This window comes from Phascolarctos cinereus, unplaced genomic scaffold, assembly GCF_003287225.1.
Source record: "Phascolarctos cinereus isolate Bilbo 61053 unplaced genomic scaffold, phaCin_HiC Scaffold_2;HRSCAF=192, whole genome shotgun sequence".
Classification (NCBI taxonomy): Eukaryota; Metazoa; Chordata; class Mammalia; order Diprotodontia; family Phascolarctidae; genus Phascolarctos; species Phascolarctos cinereus.
The window spans coordinates 251,686,321-251,706,942 of NW_027555625.1; the positions used below are offsets into that span (position 1 = coordinate 251,686,321).

General features: G+C 37.3%; 1 protein-coding gene across 10 annotated transcripts in view; it reads right to left on the reverse strand.

The window, feature by feature from the left end:
* The window catches only part of ZBTB46 (zinc finger and BTB domain containing 46), a 168,961-nt gene that overhangs the window by 25,646 nt on the left and 122,693 nt on the right, over nucleotides 1–20,622 (reverse strand). For 7 of the 10 annotated variants that reach the window (XM_020981621.2, XM_078149901.1, XM_078149902.1 and 4 more), the window contains 3 exons: nucleotides 14,293–14,465; nucleotides 13,333–13,381; nucleotides 7,422–13,243 (listed from right to left, as the gene is read on the reverse strand). In XM_020981621.2, coding sequence (XP_020837280.1) covers nucleotides 12,687–13,243; nucleotides 13,333–13,381; nucleotides 14,293–14,465 — 779 coding nt within the window. In that variant the 3' untranslated portion in view covers nucleotides 7,422–12,686. Of the gene's footprint in view, nucleotides 1–2,482; nucleotides 2,659–4,796; nucleotides 4,866–7,421; nucleotides 13,244–13,332; nucleotides 13,382–14,292; nucleotides 14,466–20,622 lie in introns of those variants that run through there. The other 3 variants (XM_078149903.1, XM_078149905.1, XM_078149904.1) reach the window with 3 other exon arrangements.

The window sequence follows — 20,622 nt, forward strand, 5'->3', positions numbered from 1 at the left end:
ATCATGGTAGTCAGAGGGAGAAGTGGCATGTCCCTGGCCAGGAGGCAAGGACTGCTATGTCCTACAGCCGATATCATGCAAGGGCCTGGTGGTACTATGTCCCAGGAGCATCCAGAAACTTATTAAGGAGTCAAGAGGCAGTGTATCTTGGGACCTCTGGAAGGTGAACTAGGAGGCCTGGAGGATATCCAGAAGCCCAGCCAAAAGGCATGAGGTTGAGTGTCCTAAGACCCTACCTCATGGAAGCCATGAGCAAGGCCTGGCAGGGTTGTGAATGACAGTAGACTGGCTTCAGGAAATCAAGGTGAGGTCGGGGACAGAGAACACTCCAGATTTTGAAGATTCTAAGTTTGACCTCATCACCAAGAATTTATGACCCCTTTCTACCTAGATTGATAAAACCTAGTGACTGAGAAACGAAGATGTAGTTCATCCTAACATTCTGAATAGTGGATCTCAAGTGACCATTATAGTACAGTTATTCTAAAAGAGACATTTACAAAAGATACCTCTATAGCCTATGCAAGGCCTAGGCACCTGTGGACTAAAAAAAGATTACCCATATTTGGGCTATATTAGTTTGAAGTTGAAGTTCTGTTAGGAAGTCATGGACAATGGCAAAAGCTCCTTAGCTCTGGTAAGTTCAGAAGCAGGAAAGATCTCTAGTATGTCAGGATTATTTGGGACCAGCTCTATCTAAGCTTTTAAAGCTCCCCCAGCATTTACAGAAATATGGTTAGAACCAGATAATTACTCAAAGGACAATGATTCAGATGAAGAAGAAACTGAGTGTTGTTACCTACCAGAGAGCAAGGAAACTCAGCTGAGTTTATTCTGGCTTCAAAGGAACCTCTGATGGCAGGGCCAGGATGGGAGGGCTCAGCTCAGAAGCAGCCCCTTTCTAGCCCAATGGTTCAAGTGTATAGGCCCCTAGTGAAAAGTATGCATGCCCACAGTTCCTAGAGACAATGATAATAAGACTGGGACATATACAAACTTAGGATTATTTCAAGTCAACAGATGATGATGGTTAGGCCTAGGCCATCTACCAGCCCAAGGGGCAATGGAAAAGGGTAATTAGGCCTTTTCAGCTAGTGACTGAGTTTACTTACGATGCTTTGGGAAAAAAAGAAGTGGTTACTCATGCCCAGATAATGAACATTTTTACAATGCACATAACATACATATACACACATATATATTGCCCTTATATTCTACTGCATTAATTTATATGTTGTTAATACCTATACTAATATGCATTGCTGGGCATAAGCTTTTGCTATATATGTATTGCTGTGTTTCTGCAGGTGTATTATATGTGCTATGTGTCATATACTGCATAAGATTTGTATTCCAGGATGTATAATATGCAATGCCGTCACATATGCTGTGATTATGTGTGAAGTATTGTGTGTTTGTTGCAAACACTATGGCTACCTGCATGCAATTTTAATATAAATCTCTTGAATCAGGAACTTATATGCGCATTATACTATGGTTGCTGGTAATTATGTGATATACTAATTTATTTAACTCTCCTATGTGCTAATTTCAAAATGTGAGTTCTATGTTCACAAGTATCTTTGTGTATCCCATATAATTTGCAGGGACTGAAAAATTTCCTCTGGTAGGAATGAATGACAGGCACAGAAAATGAAGATGAGCCCTTCAATGTTGGGGGTGTAAGTTGTCCTGCTCACACCTATTACCTAGGCATGTATGATCTTCATACTGACAGTATGTTATTTGTGGGAGAGTGCACTTCAGCTTTATGGAAAAAATATTCGATTGCTTCTTTTGTTACTATTCTATTCATTAAATGCTTTCACTCTGAACTAACTGTATCCCCTGGCTGATTAATAAAAGTAAGTACATTGCGGAGGCTCATAAACTACAGTTTTGAATAGATATGGACCTCCAGAGTGCCTTCAAGCTGGGGTGGTCTTTTTTCTTTTTCTTTTTTTTTGGGGGGGTAGTCTTTCTGGACACCACATGTACAAGAAAGGGGGGGATCTAATTGCCACATTAATATATGATAACACCTGCTAAGTGTATTAGAGTGTTAGTAACCTTTCTAGCTACTGGACAATAGAGATGCTGCATGTTAAAGAGCTCCCAGAAGCATGTCTCACAGTTTGGACAATTCAAAGCAACATGATGAAGTAGAATGACCACTTGACTGGGAGTCAGAAAATTTGAGTTTACATCCTGGCACAGCTACCTCCTACCTTTGCAAGTATCTGAGCCTCAGTTTTCTTGTCTAAAACAAGAGGGTTTAGGACTAGATGACCCCATAGGTCCCTTGTAGCCCTTAATAAACACATAAGTAATGAAAACTTTAGGGGGTGGAAAAAGGGAGTGAATGGAATTTTAGATCTCTTCCCTCTGTCCACATCTTGGTAGCAAGTGAGAGAGGATGGGGCTCCCTGCCTTTGCAGCAATTCCAAAGGAAGAACATCTCCACAGGTCTCTCTCTACTCACCAATGTGTGTCGCTTCATGTGCTCCCGCCGGGTAAATTTTTTCCCACAGATCTCGCATGGGTAAGGCCTCTCACCTGTGTGGGATCGCATGTGTCTCTTCAAGATACACTGGTGCATAGCTGAGAAACTGCAGTATGGGCACTTGAACTTCTTTCTAATCACCGTGAATTCATTTACTGAAAAATAGCAAGCAGAACAAATACATTACCTTTCATACATCCAAACTATTTTTTTTTTGGTGAACCCTCCACCCTGAAATAGTCTCCATTTACATTTTCATTCAAAAGATTAACACGGCTTTATTCCCCTTATGGTTGTTCTGTAAAGTCTCCTGTTCTTATGTCAAACATTCATAAATTTTAAGTAGTCTTTTTTCCCCCCAGAACCAGCTTCTATCAGTTAACTTCTTTCAAGTTTCTTAAGGGGAAAGAAAGGGAAATTACTGTGTTCAAAATCAAACTAAGAAACTGCTGACCTCAATACAAGAGCCCGAAATCTTAGTCCAGATCCAGTCTTACAATCCATGTCCTGACAGGGAGAAACTGTAACTTGGCCCTGCACACAGAAATAGCTGAGACCAAAGAGTTCTGCTCTCTAAATCGTCAGGGGCTAACTCTCTGGGGAGACTGCTATAAAATAAGCCTAAAATGATCTTTATGGCCCAACCCCTACACAGTGTTGTTAACAATGCTTATGAACTGATGAGCCCCTTGAGACCTTTGATAAATGTTTCTGTACAAGAGTTTATAATCATTTGGACTAGAAAAAGACAGATACAAAGGACCGAACAGTATCTCTAACCAATCCCCTGGTTGTTCAAGTTTCACATACTTTGTCAATTAACAACTGAATATGTGTCTCTACTCAAAAGATAATTTTTTAAGGCATCTATTACTGAATATTATGTAACAGAAGTGGTCCTCTCAGTTAAAATGGTCTGGATATACCTTTAAACAGCCCAGGGTCAGGGCCCATAGCTCAAATGCTGGTCATCTCCTCTACCCTGTAGTTTTGATGTAGTTCTCTGGTACCTCAGCACATAAAAATGAATGAACATGCTATCCATGGGACTGAACATGTGTTTTCTCCCCATTTATCACCAGTTATACTGTAGTTTAGACTTCTTTGGACATTGCCATCATGTCTTCCTTCCCCAGGAAACTCATCAATTGGAAATCTCATTATGCTACGAGATTGAATCTGCCTGGTACTCACATCTCCTCAGTACCCTCTACTCCTCTGACTGGACTTTTTGACTGAAGGGCAGGCCACAGGCTCCAAGCTCAGCACAGTTCCTTCTCCCACTCTTGCCCCCATTTCCCTCTACTTTCCAAGCTACCTTGCTTTTGGCCTTCTTTGGAACTATGAGCCCATCATGGATATTTTCTCTACCTCACCCTCTTGTCAGTTCCCTTCTATGTGTTATCTTTCCCTATTAAGCTCCTCAAGGACTGGAACTTTCTTTTAGTTGTATTTCTATTCCCAGCACTTAACACAGTGCCTAACACATGGCAGGTACTTAATAAATGTTTACTGCCTAAGGAAATTTTTAAAAAATTGCAAATATAAAAGGAAGATAAAATAGGTTAACACCTGTTATTCACTATATATTCACCAGTATAAAAATACACATTTGGAAATAATAGTTTCACATTTTATTCATCCTAAGACTTTTCTCTCTTCAAAAGTAAGATACTAAATGAAAATATAATTCAGCAGAACTCTAAATATCTCCCTTATCTGAAATTTTGTTTGCTCCATGCAGAAAGAGGTCCTGTGAGGCGCCCTGCTTTACAATCTAAAATAACATTTGGTGAAGGCAACTTGGACTTCCTGACTCCTCTCATAGTTTCACAGGCATAAAGGAATCCAATATGGGCTGAATAATGCCTTCATTGCAAAGCTACAAGTTGGGTTTTGCACAGTGTTACCTTTCCAATGCTGGAGGAAAAAGGAGAATGCAAGTCCTGTTTGAGCAGAACACCTGGTAATATTATGAGCTGCTAACTCAGTAAGTGTAAACACTTGAGCACAAGCAGTGTGACTTTCCTTAGCACAATGACCCCAAAAGACTGATTTTGAGGTTATGCTATAAATAACTCATTCATTATTCCCTAACTTACCAAGTTATTTTTACTAAATAACGTGGCTTCTTGTTGGAGTGAATGCAGATTTTTTTTTTTTGGAGAGGCCAAGAGGGTGGTTGAGGCAGGGCTGATTTTAAAAATGTTCATTTCTATGTACAGCATCTCTGGCTATCTATTTTCATATATAAGGAGCTACTACCAAGAGGTGGATCACAGTGTATACTCACATTCGGGCCTGATGGTTGTGGGTTCAAATTCCGCTCCAGGACTAAGGCCCATAGTCAGTGCTGACAAGGCTGTGTAGGATTAGAACATGCAGTACTGTTAGAGACATCATCCTCCAATGTCTCCTTAAAAAGTCTTTTTTTTTTCTTTTGCTACCTTGGATGACTATCTCAGGGTATTTGGCAAAAATTCACAGGCAACAATGCTAACATCATTTTAGTAGGCCCTTGGTGGCACCTACTGTTAGCCAATTAGCTTAACCTATGAAACCTACCAAAAATGTTAACCAGGCTGCTAAATAGCAGAATTAATTAGGTTGAGTTTCCTCTTCTACGTCCAATCCTTTTTCCAGTTTAGGAGTTTAGAAACAATAGGGTAGTCCAAAGGCAGGCATCAGGAGAAGAAGAAACAAAGGACCCTGATAATTTACAAGGTGTAGAACAGATCCTATGTGGTCATGAGTTTTATTATATAGCCTAGTGCAGATATAGCAAGATATCTGTGCTGCGGAATCTTTGTTCAAATCAATTGAAAAGAGAAATCCAGAGGTATGTTATAGTTAAAAATCCCAGGACACTAACTTGTTTCTTATTGAAAGCTGCCTTACTGGGCCAAATGCTAGGGAAAAAATGTAAAATGCACAAATGAGACTGCTCACCCTTCATCCTTTGCTCTCCTAATAGGTTCTCATTAGCAGCCTAGACTGACTCTTTGAAAGCTCTCTTCAACCTAGAAATGGTTGCCTTTCATCACAGGCAAAGCCACATGTGTAACAAATTCTAAAGCACTTAATAGTCTACATTTATAGCTCTAGTACTTGTAACCCTAGAGACCTGGTCACTAGTCATTATCAATAAAAGGAGATTCTAGTATCTAAAGATGTTTGCTGCCCTATTGTTTAGTACACAATAGCTACTAAGCTTTTTTTTAGGCAGTTGATTGCACTACCACTATATAACTTCCTTGCCTGTGAAAGACGTTTGATCAAATGTATGTAAAAAGACCCCAACAAAACTGTGAACCACGACTTATTTTACACTGCTACTTAAACAAAACGGGGTGTTTTGTCTCAAGACCTTGTCTCATATTAAACCTAAATAATCAAATTGATCTGTTTTGTATCTGTTTAAAAAATTTACTTTAGAAAACCCATCAGGAAGTTTAAACAGCATGAAACTAAAATCGGTGTCTGATGATCATTCACAAGCCAGCTAAGGGAGAGATCTAACAATGGGTTGTACAAAAACACTGTATTCTGGCATTTCCTATGGCTCACCACGAACCAATTACCAGGCAGTCTAGATAAAGCAGCCAGTTATAAGCACATGAGGCAAAGTGAACATAGGTCAATGTAGCCCTTGTTAGCATCAGGGATATTTATAACACCATAAGATACTTAAAAGGAAAAGTAAGCACAGCTTAGTCACTCCATGTTTTTTCACCCAGGTGTTTGCTTCCTAAGGGGTTCTTTAATACTAATTACATTTTTATGGGCCCAAACTTCTCCAAAGTTAAGCCCAAGTTCACTTGGGAGAACTAGTTTGAGTTCATCAATCAAAAAAGTCCCAGGGCTTAATTTTATGGACATCAAATAAACAGTTCCCAAGTAATGCCATCCCACACACAGCCCTGTTTGCTTTCATACAACACATGGTAATGGGGATAGAGGTGAGAGGATATATGTTTAGTGTAAATTAGATAGACAACTAATCCCAGGCAATGATGATGAGCCCTCTCCTACACCTTCCAAAGTTTCTCAAGAGAAAGTCCTACATTGTCCGATCTCTACTGAGTACTAAAGCACTCTTTATATGTTCCACCACATTGTAGTATAGCAGAGATGTGACAGCAAGGTAGTTTTAATGTAGCACATCACATCCATACTCTGTATATACCAGTTATAGCCAAATTACTATTAGTAGAAAGTACAGCCACTCAAGTCAGAATAAGAATAATTGCACCACTTTTTCTAGACTTCCATGATAGGGAATTATTAGTGTTTTTCACTGATTGGTATGGAGGGGCCACACTGTTTTTCAGTATATGAGAGTAGCCAAGACATAGCTCGGCATCACAAAGTGAGCTGCTCCAAGTGGGCATGCATGTTACTATGTAGGTATTATTTTATTCATATAGCTCTAAGGACAGAGATTAAATCAAAGAAATCATCCAATGGATAAACTGCAATTTGTAAATATTCTGCTCAATTCACCTTGTGGTATGCCCATGCTTGAAGGTAGAGTAGAGAATATGCAGGAGGAAAAATGATTTAACTATATTGCAAACTTTCTAGGACAGTATCATGATCACCAATTTTATCTGTAAAGTTCTTACGGCTACAACAATACATTATCATTCAGGAAGTTGTGAATCTTTCCTTGAATCAGCAATAATAATTTTTTTCCTCAGTTATTCAACCAAGAAAGAAAAAAACCACAAGCAACTTCATACTTTGAACCAGGAATCAGTAACTCCTACTCGATGCTTTTATAAAGTTAAAATAAGCAACACAAATGTTGCACTTAATTTGACAGCCAAACATATAACATAAAACTATCTAAAGATAATATTTAATACGACAAAATCTAAAATTTCCATTTTCAGATGGAAAAAACAAAACAAGGGAATGAGTTTTAGTTACTTTATTAAAATTGACTTGCAGGGGTAGGGAAGGAACATTCATGTTTTCTTTTTCTACTTTTATAAATACTCAAAAACACACAAAAAAGTTTAAATTATTGAATGTTTTAGATTTTAGGTTTCTGAATTTCATAAAGTTGGGCAAAACCAAAAGTAATATAAATATGATACAAATATGTACCTTAGTAGTGTTTTTTCTAACAAAATTAAATATCATTCCCTAAAAGTAGCCGCATCAGAGTCCTAAAAAGTAATCACTGATCATGAGCTCTGAGGTAAACAAATATTTGTTGATTGACTGATTGATCTAGCATAAAGTTCAGCATGAGGTAATTTAGTATTTCCTCCCTAAAAATCCTACATTGAAACAAAATTAGAAATACTTCATACAAAACATGCATTTTACAAAGACATCAAAAAATAAGACATTTTTGCATTTTCTCAACTAATATTACCAAGATTACTAAGGTAATTTAAAATTGATTATGCATTTTAAAAATAATTTAGCACCACCCTTAAAAAGGTTATTTTACAGACAATGTATTTTAGGAAGAGCTGTGTACCACATAAATTTATTTTCATAGACAAAAATGAATAAACTTTTAAATATTAAACAATGCAAGACCAATTAATGTATATAAAAATAGATGATGATCACCAAATTTTTAAAAAGCCCTTAAATCACTAGTTCTAATAACCCAAAATCTAGTGCACTAAGTTCAAATATGTAACCATTTTAGAAAATTTTTAAAAAATCTTTGTCTTGAGAGAGAATTCCCAGTCTCATTCAGCATAAGTTTTCCAAATCAATACTAAAAACATCACATTTTGGTTGGCATCAGTTATCTAATGAAGAAAGTTTGATCATAACATTTGTCTACAATTAGAAATGCATCTACAAAAATGTTGCTCTAGTAGTCAGTGCCAAATTCAAAGTATATAGTCAACCCTTGTCAAAAGCCATGCATTTAGTTCCCTCCCTCCCAAACTGACCACAGGTCCTGGGATATTTGTGCAAAAAAACTCCCAAATTCTGCAGCCACATTTCTATACTATATAGATTTCTGGTACCAGGGGGTACTTGACAAAATACTTCACTGCTGGAGATGCCACACTATTACACACATCACTCACTCTTAAAATGAAATTGTCAACCCTGCAACTTTACTTAAGGCACTATTAGAAGTTAAAGACCCTAAGGAACCTCCATTAAAGGGCAACAAATAACTGTATCTTGCCAAACAATCCCTCCAAACTAAGTGCTTCTATTTAACACTGTTTTGAACTCTTGTGAAAGAAAACATTTACCTGCTTAGCACACTTTAAGGCATCAATGAATTATGTGACAATTTTTTCCTCTAAGTAAACACTTTACCACTTGAAGATCTTAATCTTCCTATACTTACTCTAATTATCAGAAAACTGTACCTTCAAGACTTCTCAACAAAGTATTTACAAAACACCAATGGGAAATTTCTCTCTTGGTTATTTGGCTTTCACAAATACCTCCTGAGGATACAGCTCCAATTCTTAAGCTGTTATGCACTCAAAACTATTTCTTGTTGGCCTTTGTTGCTATTATACAAATAACTCAATTCTGTCTATAGGGGCAGCTAGGTGGCACAGTGGAGAGACCACTGGGCCTGGAGTCTGGAGGACCTGAGTTCAAATCTGACCTCAGACCAGACACTTGACACTTACTAGTTGTGTGACCCTGGGCAAGTCACTTAACCCCAACTGCCTCACCAAAAGAAAAAAAAAACTGTCTCCCACCAAATCATTTGGCACCAAACCAATTCATGGACAACTGGTCATCAAAATCCAAATGCAGTAGAATTTTAGGGATCTTGGAGATCATGAAGTTCAGCCTCCATTTTGCAATAAGAGAACGGGGGCCCTTTTAGAAAACTTAAGTGATGGCAATATGTTGAACCTAGGTTTCTAAACTGGAGAGTCAGTCTGGCACTTTTTCTACTGCAGCATAAAATCTGCAGTAGAGAGGCAGTGGAAAGTGGAAAGACTATGTCTTAAGAGTCAGAGGATCTGAGTTTAAGTGCTGCCTCTGATCCTCACTATGTAATATTAAACAAGTTACTTAACCTCTTTGTGACTCAATTTCCTCTATGAAATGGGGACAATAATATTTACATTTTATCGCACTCTCACTGAAACTGTGAAGAAAGCACATAGTAAACTTCTAAGGTGCTATATTACTGCTGCTGTTGTTGTTTTAAAATCCAATATAAAAGCTCTTTCAATTGTAATTTATTTGTGCTAGAAAAAGAATTGAAAATTTTAAAAAGTTGAGCATGAAAACCTCAATATGAACTATCATCCCTTCAGTCTCAAGGAAGAATAGTCATCTACATTCAAACTTGACAAAAACAGTGGATTATTTAAAGGAAATGACTTTACTATTCCAGCTCTGCTATCTATTAGCTGAATGACTACTGGCAAACTATTTAAATTTTCTGAGTTTCATTTGTACAATGGAAATCATAAGACGCTACCCAGGGTAGAGCTTTATAAACTTTTAAATCATAGATGGATTTTGGAAAGACTTTAGAGATAATCTAGTCCAACCTCCTTATTTTACAGATGAGGAACCTGAGATCCAGAAAGATTACGTGACTTGCCCAAGGTCAGAGAGGTATTACGTGGCAGAGTTGGGATTTAAACCCAAGTTCCCCAATTCTAAACCCAATATTTATTCCACTTATCAAGATGTCTCTAAATGCTGTATATATGTGATTGTTATCATAGGATGAAGCAAATTTTATGGTAGTAAATTCATTTAAGTTATATTATCTTTCTTACTCTATCACTGGGGGAAAAGGCCCTTTCTTATTTTCTTTTTTTTCTTTTTTTTTTTTTAGTGAGGTAATTGGGGTTAAGTGACTTGCCCAGAGTCACACAGCTAGTGAGGGTTATGTATCTGAGGCTGGATTTGAATTCAGGTACTCCTGACTTCAGGTCCGGTGCTCTATCACTGCACCACCTAGCTGCCCCTGGCCCTTTCTTATTTTCCAAGAAATATTCATGTAGCATATTGAAAAATAGATTCTTTTTGAAATCAAACTCTAAGCTTTAATACCTTAGAGCAAGAAATTCAGCAGAACTGAAGTACTGAAGACAAATAACTAACTAATGGGACTTATCTTAATTTCCACGAGATGGGTGATTCAAATGTTTTGGCAGAATAACAGATCAACTTTGCAGAATCTGTGTCTTAAATCTTTGCCTTTTCTCCTAACATCACAAACCTATTCTTTTACCTTTTAGAGTGCAGTTGGCCTAAAAAATTTTAAACTATTTCAGAAAGTCAATACAACATCAATTACTGAGAACGTGGAGATCACTACACATAGTAACGAAAAGCTCAAGTAAGAGGGAAAAGATGTTTGGGAGCCGATCTAAGGACCACTTACTATGCCTTTACTCCATCCTCATTATAACTGGATTTCCTACTTTAAACCTTGTATGTGAATTAAAAAAAAGGAAAAGTCTTAACCTCTAATGTTACTTTTCCTTCAGAGAAAGACTTGTCTTGTTTGGAGTATAGTTTGTTTTCCCTACCTGAGAATGCTCCATTTTCAGCTTCAGAACAGGGTTATGTGATTAATGTGGAACAGGATCATAACAAATTCAATCTGTAACATCTGAGAGCTAGTGTGGTAAAACGACTCTACAGGAAAAAATTAAAGCTTCCTCCTCTGTATAAGTGACTTCAAACTCCTGAAGGCATTTAATCTGAAGCAATGAAAAATTTCAAACCACAGAAAAATTGACAATAGCTTGTCATTTCAACATACAAAGAGATCACTACCTCACGGTCATTTTTGGTCAAATAGTGCAATATACTGAAACAGGTACAAAGGAGAGAACATGCTTTAAAAAAAAAATCTAAGCCTTCCTCTCCCCCCACTCTCAGGCAATCTTTCTATGCCATTAATTACCAGAAGGACCTGAAGCTCAGAAAATAGGTATTCTGTAGATAGGATAAATTAGATATCCCAGGAATCATGGCATAAAATTAAAACTCTGGGCCCCAAGGTCAGGTTTTAGAGAGATCTTCCTACAGAGGAAATGATGCAGTAGGTAAGAGTGTTGGGAGATGTAGTATGGAAGACCTAAGTTCAATTCCTGCCACAGACACTACTGTGTGACTCTGGGCAAGTCATTTAACCTTTCTCAGCCTCAGTTTCCTCATCTATAAAATGGGGATGATAAAAGCACTTACCTAACAGGGTTATCTTGAGGATTAAATAAAATAACATGTACAATGCTTTACAAACCTTAAAGCACTATATAAATGCTAGTTATCATCTTCATAGATCTTGGTCAAGGTGACAGAAGAAAGAGGGAGGAAAGGAAAGGAAAGGAAAAGAAAAGAGTCTGATTATGTGAGTGAGAAGGGGAAATTGAGGGAAGGAGAAAAAGAAGTTTATATTGGAAGTGGTAGGGAAAGACAACCAAATCTAATGGTATCCTAACCCCCTTGAAAAATGCACATACACACACCAACTTATACTGGCTTTAACCTTCTGCTTGCTTCTTTCCAGGGTCCTCCTGCACTGGCTGCTTTTAGCAAAATGTAAACCATTACCCTGGATTCCTTCCAGTCTCTAAGGATATGCAATTCCTGTTTTAAATGAATAAGACAATGATTTAATAGAACCACAGCTAACAAAAAACAGAACCCAAAGAACATAGGGCACTCAAAACCATTATCAGAAATATTCTGATATGAGGAAGGATTTTTGGTTCTTAATAGGTCTTCTTAATCATAACAGGTCAGGCATCATTGCCAATATTATCTTCAAATACAAAGGGCATCTCATGTATAAATACATTCACAAAATCAATACACTTTGGTTATATTCCACTCTCCTGGTTTTCCAGGATATAATGGGATTTTAATTACAAAGATCAAAGGGACTGGGCTCCACCCCACCCCCTGCAGCTGATGTTACATTCTTAGTTCCTTCTAGACGTGTCCAACCTTAACAAAGTAGCGTGGCTGGAGATCCTAGCTGATTGTTATTCAATTTGAACTCAGGCATCTGGAGCCAAAGGAGCTCCTGATCCACCATGTGGGCATTGATTGTCTTCCCTTAATGATAAACCTGGGTTCAGCTGAATATAACGTTGCAAAACAGAAGGCTAATCATTTAAAAGTAATAAGTCAAGCTTCAGGTCCATCTCCCACAAGACTTGCTATTTTCTGACTTCCCCTCTCATCATTTTGTTAGTCAACTACTTTCCTCATCTGGTTCTACGACATCCGAAAGCTCTTCTGTCACTGTCTGGGAAGGGCCCACGTAGCACACTTTGACATGGGTGGTAAGGTTTTTCTGGGTACCAAAACCCTTGCCACAGAAGAGACACATAAAAGAACGTTCTCTTGAGTGCACTGATAAAAGGTGTCGGTTCAGGTCTGTCTTGTCCCGAAATAACTTTAAGCAGCAAGAGCACTGCATCTTCTTGTGGTTGCAGTGAATTGTTTTTTCATGTCTGTCCATATTGGACTTCAAGGTGAAGCTAGCTGGGCACCTGGAACACTGGAAACGGTCAAGCTGACCTGGGTGTGCATTATCAGCCAAACTAGTGATGAGAGGTCGAGAATAATCAGTCAAGTCAATTGGGAGAAACATAGAAAACGCATGTTTCTGGATGTGCTCCCTTAGCTTTTCTGGACTGGCCAGAACCCTCCCACAGAAGCCACACAGTGTTCTCTGATTCAAGCCAGGATCAAGAAAGAGGGTTTTGCTGTTTAAACAGACATCTTCGGATCTTGATGTACTTAGATCTAAAACCAGAAATACATAAGTTAGAAACTCCCAGGACACAATAAAATGGAACTATAGAAATAAATGAGTATCCTGACCTCCCATTTACCTGTGTCAGTGTCCAGTTGCCACATGGTGAAAAGCCTGTTATAGGTGGCCTGTGAATAAAGAGTACAATTAATTTTGAATAAATTCATACAAGAACCAAACACCAAGTGTTAACAGAAGGCAAAAATCTCCCACTAAAACTATGGTTTGCATTGAGAAGAAGCATTTAAGAGAATGTCTAGCTCATGCCTATCAGTTTTTTCAAGATCAAAATTACATTATTAAGCTTTTTTGGAAAATGTTTTTTCTTGAGGAGATACATAAATCTAATAAGAACTCATATTTTGTAGGTTCCCTTACATAAAGTATCTGCTCAACATTTATTTTATAAATGAAAGCTGTCTTTGTAAACTGTGTTGTGCCATGGTCTGGCAGATGGTGACCCCCTCTACAGAGTACAGCAGATCACAAATAAAGGCTGATTTGTTAGAAACATAAAACTATCCTGGGTCTGTAAAAATGTTTTAAAATATCTGATCATAATCCATTTTTAAGAGGTGAGATTTTAATTTATTATATAATAACATCACCCATTGCTCCACTGCTCAGATATTTTATGTTGGTGAAAGAACTTTTCTTCTCAGCTTAAATTTAAGGTGAATTTTTAAAATTACACAAATATTAAGGATCAGTTCAACTTCAGATCACATACTAGTGTAATAATTAGTTAACAATTTAAAATGCAGAACTGTAGCTATGTTTTCTACCAGAACCTGATTTAAGATGGAGAAAAGAGGTGCACAGAGGTTATGTGTGTAATAAGATAATATGATCTAAAATATCACTTTAAAATTCAGTCAAGGAACATATCCAAGTAATGGTTTTAATTGGTTTAATCTGATGCCATACAGTTAAAATTTGCTAGTCAGATAAATACCAAAACTATATAGCCAGATATGTCTGTACTCAGCTTGTAAAAGAAACCCAGTGCTAAAAACCATGGCTATCTTTTTACTCTTACCTGAGCTGAAGGAGGCATCTCTCCCTTGATCATAGTTTCTGGTGACATTTCACCAGAATGGTAGATCCCAGGGGGGCTCTGATTGGAAAGGTGTGATGAAGGCAGCTGGGGAGATGATGCTTCCACTTTGCTATCAAATTCGCCCCATGAACGATTCAAGTTGGTGCCAGGCCCTGGGGAACACAGGAAACGAGTCTCACCCACGTGAACTAGCACCAGCTGGTGGTTTTTTAAAAGGCCCTGAAAGGCACTGAATGAGCACTTGTAGTTTTATCTTCTTTCAGTGGGAGGGAGCACAGCAGTGCACTGATGCCAGGGTTTTTGTTGGAGGTGGGGTTTTGGATTACTTTAATCAGCTTGCCCACCCAAAATGCCAGTTGTCTCTGCATAGGTTGTCTGGGTTGGGGGTTTCTCTCTCACAGCAGCAAAATGGTCACTAAAGAGAGTTATAGCACAGAAAGTTGCACAGCATTGGAAAAACACGAGTACAATTATTTTTCTTGATTTTTAGAAAAATTACCTTTTAAAGTACTTCAAATGTGTTCATCTGATATTCAGCTATAAGTACGCTGAGATGTCTATCAAATTATGTTGTACAGAAAAGTTGCTGTATAATGCTAGTATAAAATCTATTATTTCTAGATTTATTTTAAAAATGGTAACAAAGACAAAATCTTCCCAAACCTAAACAAACAAAAACACATCTGTTTCTCACACACCCAAAAGGATTTCATCCAGAAATTATTTCTAAATACTCATGTTGTTTTTTTGGTGTTTTGGAGAAAAGAGATTGAGAGGAGGGAGCCCCTACATACAAATGGTGTAACTGCTTTGCTGGTTTTCTCAACTAGCTATAGCTAGCATTATGCTAATGATTTGAAAAATCCTTGATAATGCCTTTAGAAATTTTTTTCCTCTACAGAACAAAAGTGAACTTGGCATATTTTCATATCCAATTAAGGCAGGAAAGTCAGGCACATTATTCAAATCAAGTTAAGAGACACCTCCTATAAATGTTTTGGGAAATGCTTACTCTTTAAGAAAAACAACTTTGAAAAAGAAAGAATCCACGGACCAATCACAATCCAAACTGTCAAAATGTTTTCAACCAATTAAGAACTTCTCAGAAAGCTTGTATAGCTAGAAGACAACCCTTTGCCCTCATATCATGGCATTTGTATCAGCACAAGTCACACATGATATACTATGGATCTTCGACTGGTTAATTTTGCCCCAACATGCTTTCTCATGGTTCTTGTTCATGTTATTCCAGAAACATTCCATAGGACTTGCCCAACACAAAAGTATCTAAGGACCTCCAAATGCTTGAATTCAATTTCATATAACATACTTCATTCAGTGGGGATGTTTCCTTTCCAGTTTCTTACAAAAAACCAAACTGCTGCTCTTGGTCTCAGAGACTTTTTGATTTGACTAGAACTTTAACTTATGACAAGATCCCCAAATGACCACTACACATACATAAACAGAATTTATGATAAATTTATGTTTTCAAGGAGAAAGATATTATTTTGTAGTGTTTCCACTTTGTTGTTGTTCAGTCATTTCAGTTATGTCTGACTCTTCATAACCCCATTTGGGGTTTTCTTGGCAAAGATACTGGAGTGCTTTGTCATTTCCTTTCCCAGCTCATTTACAGTGAGGAAACTGAGGCAACCAGAGTTAAGTGACTTGCCCAGGGTCACACAGATAGTAAGTATCTGGGGCCAGATCTGAGCTCAGGTCTTTCCGACTTTAGGCCTGGTGCTCTATCCACTGTGTCACCAAGTTTTTCCACTAAATGTATGTTTTTAATATTAACTTCTGAAGGTCAGGATGTCAGCTCATGGAAATCAACAGAGTCAAATAAAATGATAAATGCATAAGACCTTCTTACAGTGGGTTGGTTAGTGATTGATGATCTGTTGCTGCTTTCAATTATTAAGTAAACCACAAACCTTTGACTACAACAACCAAATCAATGTGCTTACTGTGTGTTTACCCACAAGAAAATCAAACTACAGCAGTTTCTAAACATTCTCTGAATGACTCAGAGTAGAATTTGCAATTGCTCTATACCATTAATGACATTAGTCATATACTTTGCTGTTATCTAAATTAAAATATTTAAAGCCAATACTACCTGCCTCATCTTACAAAGCTGGTATAGATCGACACTTTATGTTACAATAATACAATCCCTCTCCCCCTGCACCCTACCATTTCTCTGTCTCTCTATAAAATCATTACGGCTAGGAAATTCTGACAAGAAGAAAAATGCCTTGATTGTATTAATCTGATACCAGACAAGCATTAAGGTTAGTGGTTGTGTCTTCTTCCCTACATTCACTGTATTTAGTGTTCTGTTAAAAATATCAATGGGAAGCCACCAAATGTGCCTAGTCCTTGATGATAGTAATGATGAAAACAATGAGAAACCGTCATGTGTCAAATACCATCCATACTAATAAACTCTGTTAGACTAGAAATCACATTATTGCCAATTAAACCTAGGGAAGGGAAAGTAAAAGGTTAGAGGGGGTAGAAGGACATTAACAGGCATTCTCAAAGTAGACAATGCAAAACAACACATAAGTTTAAAGAACAGGAATATAGAGAACCTAGTTCTACATTTATAGTTATCACAGAGCATGTATAAGTTAATAGTGTAGGCAGGATCTTTCAGTATTAGTTCACTGTTTCTGGTATGATTAAAGAAAGGTAAAGCTATCTATATCTTTTTTTTTCATTTTAATAATTTCAGGAGAGCTCTGTAGAAGAAAGATGTTACACACACACACACACACACACACACACACACACACAGGGAAACATAAATTTCTATAGCAAAAGTTAAGATGTTTTTCCTATTCAGACTCACAGAATTGAATTCATCAGGCATTTCCATGGCTTGAATCAGAATAATATATCTAACTCATCCTAGACCATAAACAATTACTCTATTTTTAAAGACATTCTGAAGAGATTTTCATAATTTCACTTACTAATCTATGTTACTAATTAATAATCTGAACAATGTTCTTCCAGCCAAGGAATTTGTAATAACTTTCCATAAATGCCATACAGCATCTTATCAAATACAAAAGTGCCTGAGTTCTTGCACTTGGACTTTTATGACATTAATGTACTCAATGGGAATGTTAATTCTTAGTATCTGTGAAACCAAATATTACATAAAGCCAAACTAGACAAATGTAGTATAATGATATGCTTTTTGTACATGAAGATGACAATTCTGAACCATCATCATGATCCACATGTGGTAGGCAGACATAGTCTGAGTTGCTTTTTCAGTGGTGAAAATGCCTTTGTTTTCAAACAGTCACACTCTTCTCCAGGTTACCAATAGCACACTTTTTAAAAAATGACTGGTCAGACTTTGGACACAGAGGAAAGCAAACGTAACCGCTCTTTACTGGACTTGAAGTTGTTATTTTAGTCTCATTGGCACTGTGTTAATGAAATATGGCAGCATGGGGCAGGAGGAAAATCTTTGAATTTAGAATGAGAACACTCAGTTTTTAAATCCTGGCTCTGCTACTTAAAACTTGGGTAAATCATTCCACCTCTTTGGCATCACTTTCCTTATACGTAAAATGAGTAGGATGGACTGAATTACTTCTAAGGTTCCTTTCAGTCTAAATCTTTTATCTTATGCTCACAGGGAACTGGCCCAAAAGCAGCTACAAGGAATGTTGTATTGTGATTAGGATTTTAATGAATCCTCCCTTGTGGAAAGTGACAATTCTACCACTGAATCATCAATGCCAAACACCAGGATTTTAAGGAGCAACAAGTTCATTATTGAAAACACTTTTTGAGATGTAAAATAATGGTATTCAACAGGACTGAACAATTTTTTGACGTATGATAGTGTAGGATCTACTAGGCATTGTCCTAATATACAATTCTTCAGGAAGTTTTCGTTAAAGTGCAATGTAATAATGAAATGTTTTAAAGGACACAACCCTCCTCCCACCCCCAATTAGGGTAGGGAATTCTTGGTGAGGAAACCCCTATCATCAGTGCAAATCAGCAGCTGTTTTTCAACTTAATGTCTTTTTTGTTTGTTTTCAACATTCACTTTTATAAAATTTTGAGTTCCAAAATTAACTTAAAGTCTTAAAGAGCTGGGACAGCTAGGTGGCACAGTGGATAGAGCACCAGCCCTGAAGTCAGGAGGACCCGAGTTCAAATGTGGCTTCAGACCAAACACTTGACACTTACTAGCTGTGTGACCCTGGGCAAGTCACTTAACCCCAATTGCCTTAAAGAAAAAAAAAGTCTTAAAGAGCTGCCTGGGATCACCAAAAGGTCAAGTGATTTTCCCAAGATTATACAGTCCGTGTCAGAGGCAAGACTTAAAGGTCTTTCTTGACACCAAGACTGGACCTCTATCCACAATTCATGCTGATCCTGCATATGAAAATGTAAACACATTAAAATTCGATAACCCGGGGCAGCTAGGTGGTGAAGTGGATAGAGCTCCGACCTTGGAGTCGGAATTCAAATCTGGCCTCAAACACTTGCCACTTACTAGCTGCATGACCCTGAGCAAGTCACTTAACCCCAATTACTCAACAACAACAACAACAACAAAATTCAATAACTGGAGGAAAATAGATTTACTTAAAATATTTTCAAGTTTAAATTAATATTTCTTCTATCCATAGCAAAACCTCTAGAAGCAAAATATTCAGTGTTATGCCTGAATGAGAAAAATTCTCATGATGCTTTTACACAGTATACTTCAACAAACTGCTAACATGTAAACTGCATTCATAGCTAAGATGACAAAGTTTATAAACAGCAAACACCAAATGCACTGAGAATCAAAGAACAGTGCTGTATTCACACCAAAGAAAAGGCTTCTTGCAGTCCAACCATAAAAGCAACCATAAAAACTAGAATTCTGTTTGATGCTACACTTTGGAAAATTCAATTAAAAACTCCCCAAAACCAATTTCATTGTCAATTTCTTTTTTTTAAAAAAAAACTTCTCTTACAGGTATATATACACATGAGACAAAGGGGACTGACACATAATGCGAACCAGCTGATATGTTCTAGACTACTTTGAAATTAAATTTTACTGCTCATAGTTTAGTGTGCAAAACAGACTGCCAACTACTAAAACTCACTGAAAGTGTTAGGCCAAATCCTTTTCAGAAAATAAATGGGGAGCTCAAATTATAAAAGAAGGAGGACCAAGACATGTCTATAAGTCAAATGAATAAAAATGAGTTAATGAACTTTATTAGAATCAGAATCCCAGTTTTGAACTAGGGTTACCAAACTGTGCATAAACCCTTTGACCCAGGATACCCCCCACAAGCCTGTACCCCCAAGGACATCAAAGAAAGGGGAGAGGAATCTATGGACAAAAATATTTACAGCAGCTCTTTTCATGGTAGCCAAAAATTGGAGACTTAGGGAATAGCTTCCTACTGGGGACTGGTTAACCATATTGTGGGTATATGAATCTAATGGATTCTTATTATGCTATAAAAAATGATGAAATGGATAATTTCAGAGGAAAGTGGAAAGGCTTCCATGAACTAATGAAGTATTAAGGTGAACAGAACTAGAAGAATACTTTAAATAATAATATTACATAAATATAGAGAAAAGCAACTTTGAAAGACTTTAGGTCTCTGCTCAATGCACTAATAAAATGAGTCCAAAAGAATGAAGATGAAACATACCACTCACCTCTCAATGGAGAGGTGATTAACTTAAAATGCAGAAAGAGATATACATTTTCTGACATGGCTAATGTGGGAATTTATTTTGTCAGACTACTTTTGAGATGTACTTGAAGGATTTGTTTTTCAAGTTTAAAAAAGTTTGCTCCATTGGAGGAAGGGGGTTAAGTGGGAGGAGCAGATAAATTAAAAATAATAATATTGAAGTCATAATCACAGAACTTTGGTGCTACAAGGGACTCTAGAGATTAACTATCCTAGGTGTAATGCCAATGTCCACTGACTCATACTTTAGTACTCTTTCTACCACACCAGATAAGAACCATTTTATATTATACTTATTCTACATCTAATTATCTTTTAGCATTTTGTTGTTTGCCTCTTCCCTAAACAAAGAGCCTGGATGAAAATGGCAGTGGACAACCAATACACACAAAAGTTTTGGGGTGTATGGGTGTTCAGGGAGCACCTCTGGTGTGAGGGTTCTCAAAGGTCTTTTCATGGCTGCTTGTCTACCTCTGGTGTCTGCCTGGCACTCAACTCTCACCTGTGGCTCCAAAAAGCTACTACATTTTCAAGCTCCAACTCAATGTCATTTTAACTG